General features: G+C 34.8%; 1 protein-coding gene across 2 annotated transcripts in view; it reads left to right on the top strand.

The window, feature by feature from the left end:
- LOC136034628 (gamma-aminobutyric acid type B receptor subunit 2-like) overlaps nt 1-12,193 on the top strand; it is a 340,796-nt gene that overhangs the window by 164,635 nt on the left and 163,968 nt on the right. For both annotated transcript variants that reach the window (XM_065715928.1, XM_065715927.1), the window contains exons 10-11: nt 145-385; nt 11,709-11,831. In XM_065715928.1, the coding sequence (XP_065572000.1) occupies nt 145-385; nt 11,709-11,831 (364 nt within the window). The remainder of the gene's footprint in view (nt 1-144; nt 386-11,708; nt 11,832-12,193) is intronic.

Below are 12,193 nucleotides of genomic sequence, written 5' to 3'. Positions count from 1 at the left end.
ATTGGCCAACTGTTGCGACTATAGTTTGACTTGTGCGTTACAATGTTTGTTATTGTGAATATTAATAAGATATTTAAATCCAAGGAGTTTTCACCATTTCCTATAACTTCTCTATTAACTCTCAATATATATTATATTTTTCAGGAATATAAAAATGTCAAGCCCTTATCTCAACAACGTAATCATAGTGGGCTGTTTCTTAACATACACCAGTGTTATTCTACTCGGACTGGATTCTGGGTTAACCAGTGAAGCAGCATTGCCAGTTATTTGTACAGCAAGAGTTTGGACTCTCATGGCAGGATTTACTCTGGCCTTTGGCTCTATGTTTTCAAAGACGTGGCGGGTACATTCAGTGTTTACTGATATAAAGATGAATAAGAAGGTAAGAAAGCTAATGAATCTGTCACACCATTAACAGACAGGTATGAGATAAGATGTTGTGGTTTTTTCCTTTTACCCGTAAATCGTCAATTTTTTTTTTATTCTATTGTCCTTCTACTTGTACTGACAATTTTGTAGATATTTTCTGTGTTGCCTATTAAGATATTTGTCTCCAAATCAGTAGAGCTAAAAGAAATTTGACAAGCTTTCTTCTTCAATTTTTTCTCTTTTTTGTATATGACTGACATATATATTAATATGGGTAAAATTGGTAACCTATCCTCCAATTCATCTTAAAACTCCTCTTTATACTTTTTTTTATCATTTCTTTGGTTTTTTTCTCTTCACTTGCTCTGCTTGAATATTTCTTTGAGTTTCAAATGTCCAAGGGATTGAATTATGGTTGCATCCAAGAAAGTATTCTAGAATACGCTAAGAGTTGTAATGGGCATTTATACATATTTTTACAATTGATAAAATACATTTTACGTATCACTACAACCGTTCATGATGTGTCTTCAAATTTGCGGATTTTTCTCCCAAGGGTTAATTTTATGGCTTTCTAAATAGTGTAAAATTGTTACTCTGCCTTGTGAAAATTGTTGTTGGCTATTATTTTTCTTAGTATTTCAAGAGGTAGGTATGGCCTTGATTTACTTGGTTCACTTGACTGCTTACCATGAAATTCCCCACACCCAAACATGCCTTCTACTAGGCTATCCGCTACACATATCCTTCTACCCACCTCCTAGGTTGTATTTCCAATTGGGAAGTCACGCTGTGAGTTACTTCATTCCCGCTTGACTATGTACCACACAACTCACAGCACCCACAAATCCCCTGTACTAGTCTTTCCACTGGTCATCTCCCTCTGCACATTACCATAGTCGTCTCCTAGCCTTACGGCTTATAATTCTATGACGGATCAAATCTTTATTAGTTAATTCTATTCGATAACATTTGAAGCTGTGTCGTCCCGGCAAAATCATTATTAGTGCTCTTTAGTCCCGCGTTAATTAATACTATTTCTTTTTGGAGTCCAGACTTGATTAAGCGAATGCAAGTTATATCTTGATCCATATAGGGTTCTGCTGTAATCAAAAATTAATCGTTTTCTTACTCGAGACTGTTGTCCTAGAGTATTAATTTGTTTTTACATTATAATTAAATCTATTCAGGATAGATTAGTTTTTTATATGTTTTTGCCTTGTTTATTTGGTGGTAGTTGAAAATTCCCCACTTTTATATAATAAAATGGCTGTTAGTCATCGTCGATACAGCTCAACCTCTTTTACAAACCCACATATAAAACTTACTTGTCACTCTGATCTTTTTATTTTGGGTTTTTCATTTGTTAGAAAAAAGAAACTTACGTTTCATTCATTCGTTCATTTGGGATTAATTTAAAAAAGCGTTTTCGATGAAATAAGTTTTTCAAAGACTAGTGAAGAGTGAGGAGTAAAGAGTGAAGAGTGAAGAATTTACTAAACAAAAAACGGGCAGAAATTAAGTCAGATAATTTTACAAGCGTAAAACAATCAAAAATAGCAATACGCCCTTTTGACAATTTGTATGCACATAGTATGCTTTGATTTAGTTCAATTTGCCACTCAATATTTTCTCACATTTTTACTTCAATACTCTCAGCCTTGTAGCACTTGCTACAGAAGCAGTAGTTTTAGTGGTAGTAGTTGTAGTAGTAGTAATAGTGGTAGTAGTAGAAATAGTGGTAGTAGTAGTAGCAGTAGTAGTAGTAGTAGTAGTAGTAGTAGTAGTAGTAGTAGTAGTAGTAGTAGTAGTAGTAGTAGTAGTAGTAGTAGTAGTAATAGTAGCAGTAGTAGTAGTAGTAGTAGTAGTAGCGGCAGTATTAGTAGTGTAGTACTAGTAGTAGCGCGCAAACCTTGCCGTTTTAGTCAGTTCATCATCTCCCTTATCATTTCCTGAAAGTTCCAAATTAATATACTGAGTCATTCTTGAGTGACGCTCTTTTGAAAAACCGTGTGCATATAACGTGTTTTGATTAGTTCAGCACTTCCCTCATTATTAACGGTAAGGTTCACCTGAAGGCCCTTTGTCTTTTTGGAGACTGAATGTCAAAAATGTCCCCCTTTTTCAATAAAATATACTATATGTTGTGGGCAAATTAAATAACTTACAATCCTTGCTCTGAGTGTTGTGGGGGTTGACATCCCCTAAGACATAGTTATTAGACCCATCAACTATGTTGAACAAAATAGTTATCTCAAAATATTGATTGGAATTGGTATGCATGAGAAAGGGTTGGTTTGGAATGCCGCTAGCCCAATTTGCTTTTAAACCGAATCTAGATTGAGAGCCAAAGAGCATTTCATCGAAGAGCTTTCATTACTTATTTTATTTCATTTTTTTAATAAAATGAAAAACCTCGACACGTGCATTAACTGTAATTTAAAAATTACTTATTCTTCTGTAAAGCTATTGTATTTAAAATTCAGTGACACTATCCTATTTTTTTATATCACTGGTAGATGTCCGTAACACCTAGCCAGGCACGTGAGTCTAAGCAACAGAAAGCTGAAGTCAGTTTTTTTCCAGGATACTTTAACAATCATAGTTGCCGTTTCCAATCACCACAAAAGGATATTCCTAGTTTTGCCTCGTGACTAGAGATGGAGCTAAAACTTTCAAGATTTTTTTGTGGGGAGGGAAGGGAACTATTTCGTGTTTGCAAAGAGGAGGCAAAATACCTGTATCCGCTATTCCCAAAGAGTAAACACAAGGCTTGTTGATCATTTTTTTATTCCTGTCGTCTGATGGGATCTTTGGCTATATTGTTTTTACCTGGTGCAAGAGATATACCAAAATTCTATTTATTAATTGAATATCTTAGTTAAGGGGTTTTTGGGTAGCTTTACGAAACCACTCTTCACTTAGGGTTCTTAAAACGAACTTCGTAGACATATGAAGGATTTTGAGACTTTTGCTTTGATCCAGTTTTATTTGCCTATACAGCGCCTGCACAGAACTTACGGATTTAAAATTTGTACCAAAAGAGACGTATTTTATCTAGATACAACAAACTTCCTCAAATTACTGATTTACTACTGTGCTTAATCAAGACACATCTTTTATACAAGGGATGGTAAAATAAAATGTTCTGCATAAGGCTCTTAAGTCACAATACATGGAGAAACACTAAACATTAATCTTTTTATATCATATTGTTCTCGGTAACGCTTAAAAAATTAAGCTTTCACGAAAGGAAACCCTTAATAAAGATAATAAAAATGATATTTTGGTAGTACTAACTTCTAGGATTATCTATTGGATCTTGCCTCTATCAGTCAAACAGTTCGTGATGACAAACTATAAGTAAGGTGCGACCCGGCTCAATAGTAATCGAAACTCTAAAAACGTAATTTTGATACCATTAGTTATATCAACAGAATCGGCTTATTATGATGATTTCAAATATATAAGTTTCATTAAAGTTAATCTCACTCATTAACAGCTACGAGCCTGACAAAATGTGAATGATATTTGAAAAAAGAAAGAATCACCCCTTAAAAGTCACAGAATCTTAATGAAAATCCACCATTAGATTTAGTGTATCGCAAAACACTACCGTAGAGATTTAAAGCTCCTATCTCAAAAATGTGGAATTTGCATTTTTTTTTTTTACCAGAAGAAAATCACGGATGCGCGTTTATTTGTTGTTTTTTTTCGGGGGTGATCGTATCGACCCAGAGGTCCCAGAACCTCGTGAGAAGGCTCATTTGAACAGAAATTAAAAGTTCTAGTGCCCTTTTTAAGTGATCAAAAAGATTGGAGGGTAACTAGGACTTCTTCCCCATCCCTTTTTTTCCCAAATTTGTCCGATCCAAATTTTTAGTTTGTCATAATTGAAAAACTCAACAACTATGGTCTTGGATATAGCATGACACCCCCCCCCCTTTACAGCTCCATGAACCTCCCTCCGCCCTAGAGGAAAGGTCTTTAGGCTACAAAATTTGCCCATTGTTTACGCATAGTATTTGTTATTGGGAAGTATGCATACATTTTAGGGTGGGGGGGACGAATTTTCTGCTGGGAGTTTTTCAACAGGGGAGCTTTTTGTAGGAAGGGAAGTTTCCACGGAGTGAACTTTTCATGGAAACTATATACTAGGAGAATTACAAAAAAATTCCCAATACAAAATTTGTTTTACATGTCTTACTAGTAGTGAGGGCATTGTGGGGGTTCCTAGCAACCAACAGGCGTAATTGACTATTGATTTATTGTGCACAGTTGTGTGTTACGTAATAGTTATGTAAATTCAAACGCACATATTAGGAAAAACCCTCAGGGCCCGCCAGTCAAGTAGGGAACATCAGGTTGTAACTGAGGATGACGTATTGTGCATACATTGGTACTATGTAATACTTTAATAGATGTTTTTTCTTCAAAGTGTTTTTTCTCCATGAATTTTTGTCGTCAAAGCTTCTTATCTTAGAGATTTATTTTTCTTCAAGACTTTTTTCAAGGCATTTTTTCTTCAAGATTTCTTTTAATTCCAGTTTTTTTTCAAGAAATTTGTTCATAAAAAAGACATTTTCTTCGAGATATTTTTTTTCTTCGGGGTGTTTTTTCCCTTGAGACGTCTCATCAAGGCACTCCTCAAACTGCTTACACAACATGTGTTTTGTTTCAGGAAACCCTTATAATCCGTCATTAAGGATTTTTGTCCGCTACAGAAATCAAACAGTTCGTGGTAACGAACTGTAGTAAGGAGCGACCCGGCTCAATAGTAACCAAAACTCTAAAAAATGAAATTTTGATACCAATAGCTATATCAAAAGAATCGCATTTTAATGCTGGTTTTAAATATATAAGTTTCATCAAGTTTAGTCTTACCCATCAAAAGTTACGAGCCTGAGAAAATTTGCGTTATTTTAGAAAATAGGGGGAAACACCCCCTAAAAGTCATAGAATCTTACCGAAAATCACACCATCAGATTCAGCGTATCAGAGAACCATATTGTAGAAGTTTCGAGCTCCTATCTACAAAAATGTGGAATTTTGCATTTTTTGCCAGAAGGCAGATCACGGATGCGTGTTTATTTGTTGTTTTTTTTTGTTTTTTTTTTCCCAGGGGTGATCGTATCGACCCAGTTGTCCTAGAATGTTGCAAGAGGGTTCATTCTAACGGAAATGAAAAGTTCTAGTGCCCTTTTTAAGTGACCAAAAAAATTGGAGGGCACCTAGGCCCCCTCCCACGCTAATTATTTTCCCAAAGTCAACGGATCAAAATTCTGAGATAGCCATTTTATTCAGCGTAGTCGAAAAACCTTATAACTATGTCTTTGGGGACGACTTACTCCCCCACAGTCCCCGTGGGAGGGGCTACAAGTTACAAACTTTGACCTGTGCTTACATATAGTAATGGTTATTGGGAAGTATACAGGCGTTTTCAGGAGGATTTTTTTGGTTGGGGGAGGGGTTGAGAAGAGGGGGATATGCTGGGGGAACTTTCCATCGAGAATTTGTCATGGGAGAAGAAAACTTCCATGAAGGGAGAGCAGGATTTACTAGCATTATTTAAAAAAAAATTAAAAAATAAATGTGAAAAAGCTTTTTCAGCTGGAAGTAAGGAACAGCAATAAAACTTAAAACAAACAGAAATTATTACCCATATAAGGGGCTCACCTCCTTATGATACCTAGCTCTTTACGCAAAAGTATTTTTAGTAATTTCAACTATTTATTATACGGCTTTTGTGATTCAGGGGTCATTCTTAATGAATTGGGGTAAAATTTAAGCTTTAGTGTAAAGAGCGAGGTACTGACGATGGGGCGAATCCCCTCATATATGTAATAAAAACATGAGAATACAAAAGTTCTTTACGTAAGCTAATTTATAAGTTACGTAAATCTTTTACCAATAAAAAGATTCGTAAAAAATTAAAAGTTCTAGTTGCCTTTTTAATTAACCAAAAAATCGGAGGGCAACTAGGCTTCGCCCCCGCTCTTTTTTTCTCAAAATCATTCGATCAAAATTATGAGAAAGCCATTTAGCCCCCCCCCCCCCAAAAAAAAAATATGCAAATTTCGTTTTGATTATTCCTCTGCGGAGAGCCAAAATCAAAACATGCATTGATTCAAAAACGTTCAGAAATTAAATAAAAAAAACGAGTTTTTTTAACTGAAAGTAAGGAGCGACATTAAAACTTAAAACGCACAGAAATTACTTCGTATATGAAAGAGGCTGCTTCCTCATCAACGCCCCGCTCTTTACGCTAAAGTTTTTTACTGTTTTAAAAAGAAGAATTGAGAGAAAGAGTCAAACTTTAGCGTAAAGAGCGGGGCGTTGATGAGGAAGCAGCCTCTTTCATATACGAACTAATTTCTGTGCGTTTTAAGTTTTAATGTCGCTCCTTACTTTCAGTTAAAAAAAACTCGTTTTTTTTATTTAATCGAACATAAGACCAGAGACTTCCGCAACGGAATGGTGTATAGTTTCCCTTACAAAATGTATGCAACGCATTCTTCCCGAGCGAAAGCAACCTATGTTACATCATAGTTAATTGTTTACCTGTGCAAACCCCTAGCAAGCAATTTTAGTCAGCGCACGCTAGCGTCCAACAATGTTGATGATTATTGATATATTACGCATATGTGATTGCTATGTAATAGTTTAGGGGCCATCATTAGAGTGGCAATGCTGGAAATATTGATGTTGTTCCTAGAATAATCTTAGTAATTGATGCTTTTGCTCTATTGGAAGTCGAAGGAACTAGCAGTAGTCAAATTAAATCAAGAGTACCCTTATGGTAAAAATATGGTACAGCTTCATACACAGCTTCTTGCACGGAAAATAGTTTGCGTTTTCCTCTTCGCTACACGGAATTTTACAGTCTTATTAACGACAATTTTGAATGGATGTACTTAATTACTACAAATGTACATAGGTTACAATATGCCTCGATAGCATCAGTGAAATATATTGAAGATTATTCATGAAATAAAAATCTAAGAGATGAAGGCAAAGACTTTTATTGTGAATAAAAGATTGATTAATAACAAGTTTATAACCATTATTAAAATACTTTATTCTTAGGGCTTTGAAACCAATATTGTACAACTAGGAAATGGTGTTTTCCACTATAAAGTCATTAAATCAAGGATTGTCTCGTAAACACTGAGAATTCCGCACTACGGACACCCACGACATCAAAAATATAACACCGCGTGAAAACCACAGCTTTCGATTGATAAATCTTGAACTTGATTCCGACGAGAACGAGTATAAACTGTTTTTGTAATGTATTCAGCCTTTTCTTGAATAAGCCTTTTCCTTATTCCCTTGAGCCAGTGGTTTTAGATATATTTTCGCCTGTAAAGTTAAAACTTTTTAAGACATACAGAAATTACCTTTTGAAAACAAGGCAACCCCCTCCTTGTATTTTTTACAATGACTCTTAAGTTTTAACATCGCTCCTTACATTTAGCAAAACATTTTACCTAATTCGATTTTTTTCGTCTTAAATTTTATATTCCCTTATTGTTAAAAAGGGCATAGAATTTAAAATATCTTCATGAATGAACATTCTCCTTATTTCCAGTGATTGTGTGTAAAAACTCGCTCTTTTTTTAAAAAGGAGCAAAGAATTTAAAATAGTTTCTTACTGTTTTAAAATAGAGTTAAGAGAAAGAGTCAAACTTTAGCGTAAAGAGTGGGGCGTTGAGGAGGAAAAGCCCCTTTCTTATATGGAGTAATTTTGTTCGTTTTAAGTTTTAATGTTGCTCCTTAGTTTCATTTAAAAAAACTTGTTTTTTTATTTAATTTAAATTAGAATTGAAGTTTAAATTGGCTAGTGATTCTGATACAGAAAGAATTTTTCTTTATAATGTATTCAAAAATGCCAAGAGGAAAGTCGTTGTCCGTCGTTTAATCCATATCTCTCCATCCGTGTCATCCATATATTTTATCACAAAAATGCGTAGTTAACAAGAGTATACTGTATGATATAGTATATGTGGATTATGCACCTGAATATGCATCAGAAAAAATCGCGTTTTCTCCGAGTATTGTATATTCTTTGTTTTAATGAATGTAATCTCAATTGCGAGCTTAAGGTTGATATTTATCATAATATAAGAACATCATAGCCAAGATTATTCTGGCTTATAGTTTATGAGTCAAGAATAAGGGCAAGACTGTACAGGATTACATGTGTTTTGGAGTTGGAAAGGCATCCCAAAAGACATAGATACTGGGCTTTTCACCTATGCTGAAAAGAATAACTATCTCAAAATTTTGATCGGATTTGTTTGGGGAAAACTCTGGGCGTGAGGAGGGGGAGAGGTGGGGGCTGGTTCCCTTCCACTCACTTTCGACTCTTAAAAAGGGCACTAGAAGTTTCAATTCTCAAACCTAATGAGTTCTTTTCGAAGTTTCTACGAAAATGCCTTGTATAAGAAGTGCCTTGGTAAAAAAAAAGTAATACATTGTGCCTACATCGATCTTTACTTAGGCAGCGCTATTGCGCTGCTTATGATGATCCTTCTATATGAAGTGGTTAGTTCCTCAAGGCTTTGGGCTCTTGCCGTAGATTTTGGATGGGTTATGTTGTTTTTGGAAATATAATTAACTTATATTGTCGACTTTTTTCTATTAAAATGAGTATATGAAAATTTCAACGTCGTTTGGGCAGACGGGCACCGTGGCCAAAATTGTAGACGGATGATCTGCATTGCCCTCCTATTACTCTTGGATACTAAGAAAGGCACTAAAACTGACGGTTTAAGTTCAGTCTCTGGGAATTTCTTGGTCCCTGGCTCAATACGACCACCCCTAGTAAAAATAAAAGAAAAAACTGGAAAAAAACAGTCTAACAAAAGTCTTTAAAGCTAAAGTCAGTAAACTTATCGTAATTGGGGGGGCTTGAAAATTCTGCTACGCGTTTCTTGAACATCAAGATTTCGATGGGTCATCTGGATCTAGCTGTTTTTGGGGGGATATGATGTTTTCTCCCTCTTGCTGAAATTATTTAGATATATTTAAGCCATTGCTTTTAATGGGTATCTTAAAACTTAACAAATGTTACTTATCAAATAAAAAAATTCTCTCAACGCATAAATTGTTTAATTTTGCTTTCTATTTGCACAAGTCACTTGTTGCTTATAGTTGATCACTACGAATTTCTTGACAACAAGTTGTGAGATATGATCAGCCCAATTCACGTCTTAAGAAAAAGAAAAACACAAAAGGCTTAAGAAAAACACATTGGGTGCTCTATGCAGTTCTATAGTAGCAAAAAATGATATTGGTTAATTTTTTACGTCTTCACCACGGGGAGAATACTAAGTCTGACTTTTCTCAAAGAAAGGTTCAAAAATGACAAGATAGGTTAATACAGATGCCTCTGACATTCTGGAAACGATCGGAAGGTAGTTTGTTTTTCTATAGAGAATTTCCATGGGTGCAATTAAAATGCACTAATGGTGTTTCCAAGTTACGCGTGCCAAATAGGCATTATATGTGTCTATTGACGCGCTTTGCCAATTCTCAAGGTTTGAGAAGTTGCTTCATTTCATTTTTTGCTCATAACAAGAGCGTAACACTTGGCACCTAAGCTAGCAATCTACAACTGCAACTAACTGCAACTGCAACTCAAAAATACTTTTGGTACTCTCCTGCTTAATTTGGGTTGCTAAATGACTTAATAAGAAGAATCAAATTGATATCAAAGTAAAGCAAGAGAAAAGAATGAACAAATAGCTCTACTATTCACATTATTTTGTCTTTGAAAGATGTCTTGCCAAGGAACTTTGGACTTAGTCCTAGGCCTGCTCGTCAGAGAATGTGAAAACTATAGCTTTTTATTTAAGTCAAGATCAATAGACAAAAGGTTCGATGAGCCACCGGGAACTAGCCGAAGCATGAAAAACAAAGATTTTCTAGGAATTCCAAGTGAAAAAAAAAACATGAAATAATTTATTAGCTTTGTCTATGGTTCTTAAGATGTTTTTCTTTCTCTTTTCCTTTGTTGGCTTTGAAAATAGACTCATGCAAAATAATTTTTAGGAGTTACTTTTCCTTCAAAATTAGATCTAGAATTGTTTATGTGTTTTCTTTTAAATTGTATTAGTTATATTTTTTATTTTAATATTATTTCTTCTTCTTGATTATGACTTATTCTATACGCTATCCTATCTTATAATTTGTATCATACCATATTATCTATGTTTTTGAGAAGGGATTCTGTCTAAAAATTACATTCGATTGTTTTTGTTTTCTATTAGTGTTTGGCTAAGACAATGGTGCTTACAGGGGATGGTAAAGGGGGGCTTCAGTCATCCTTTAGGAGAGGGAAAAAAATATTTCTACAAATAAAATCTTGCCCCCCCCCCTCTGAAAATTTTTATGGACATATTTGGTATGAAATAAAGCTATCCTTAATGGTTTGAATTATTACTGCTAGTACTGCTAACAATGACAACTTATTGCAGCACCAAGCCTCCTTAAGTCAACGCAAATGCGCAACCTCGTCCTTCACCCCAATATTTTCAGAGCTTCCGTATTTATTCTTTCTATTGAAGTTTGATTTGGTCTCAGGTGGTCTGACGCTGTAGTGCGTTATTAGTAGTAGTTGTAGTACTAGTAGATTATAATATTTTCAATAATGGTTGTGACACACCATTATATTACAGTTGATGGCGACAAAGATCTTTTAAATATTACATGATGATTGAATTAGCTATAAATACTTGTAATCACAGAACATTAGATTTTATATTAAAGTTGCAAAATACAAATTTTATATTAAGGACAGACCACTTAACAAGGACGTTGGAAGGCCAAAATAATAACTGATCAAGTTATCCTGACAAAAAGGACTTCATCTCAGCCTTCGAAATGAAACAAAAATAGTATTGTTCTATTTCAAAGGGTAATTAAACTGATAATCGGGAATTCGAATTGGTAATCGAATCTGAGAATCACTTTCACGAAGAAGCAGGAAATCGTAAAATAATTTCAGATGTTTACATTGAAAGAAGGGAAATCATGGCCTAGAAAACACTTATATTTTACGGAACTTTTCGCTAAGGAAGTATTCTTACGATTGCTGTCAAATATAAATGAGTGAAACTTTTTATAAATATATAAATAACTATATCAGCACCTGGGAGAGTTTAACGTAAGGCCTTAATTTCGATCAACCTTTATTTTTATTTTAAGTTCATTTAAAATTTTAGTTCTACCTTAATTTTGGACCAGTGAAAATGTATGTTTTGCTTCTGATAGTTTGAACCATTGTTTACACGCTTTTGTTGTTGACTGAGATAAAAACGCATTTCTTTTAGGCCATCAAAGATTACAAGCTCTTTATGGTTGTTGGTATCCTTTTAGCTGTGGACATGGCAATCATGATAACCTGGCAGGTCATTGATCCATTCTACAGAGAAACAAAAACATTAGACCCTTACGTAAGTAGTGCACCAAATTTTGACTTCAATTCTCGTAGGATACCTTGCGTAAATTAATAAGGTTTTAGCGTCGTGACATAACAAACAGTTCACAATATGTGATTTTAATGTGGATATCAAGTTTGTCTCCACAGTATTTATCCGGATTTATTTTTGTTTGCTATTATTCACTGGAAAGGAATGATGGATAAGAGCTGCCACAACCACCGCCGTTCAAACTCTGCAGATGATAATAGGCATGACCACTACCACTCGTAAAGCTCCTTGGAATCCTTGAATTAACAGTTGTCTGCCACCTGACCCTCAGTAAAGGTTGCCAAATTACCCAATCCTAGGCCATGGAATGCAATCTTTATTGGAAT

Source organism: Artemia franciscana, chromosome 13, assembly GCF_032884065.1.
Source record: "Artemia franciscana chromosome 13, ASM3288406v1, whole genome shotgun sequence".
Lineage (NCBI taxonomy): Eukaryota > Metazoa > Arthropoda > Branchiopoda > Anostraca > Artemiidae > Artemia > Artemia franciscana.
This window is presented reverse-complemented; position numbering and strand designations above follow the sequence as displayed.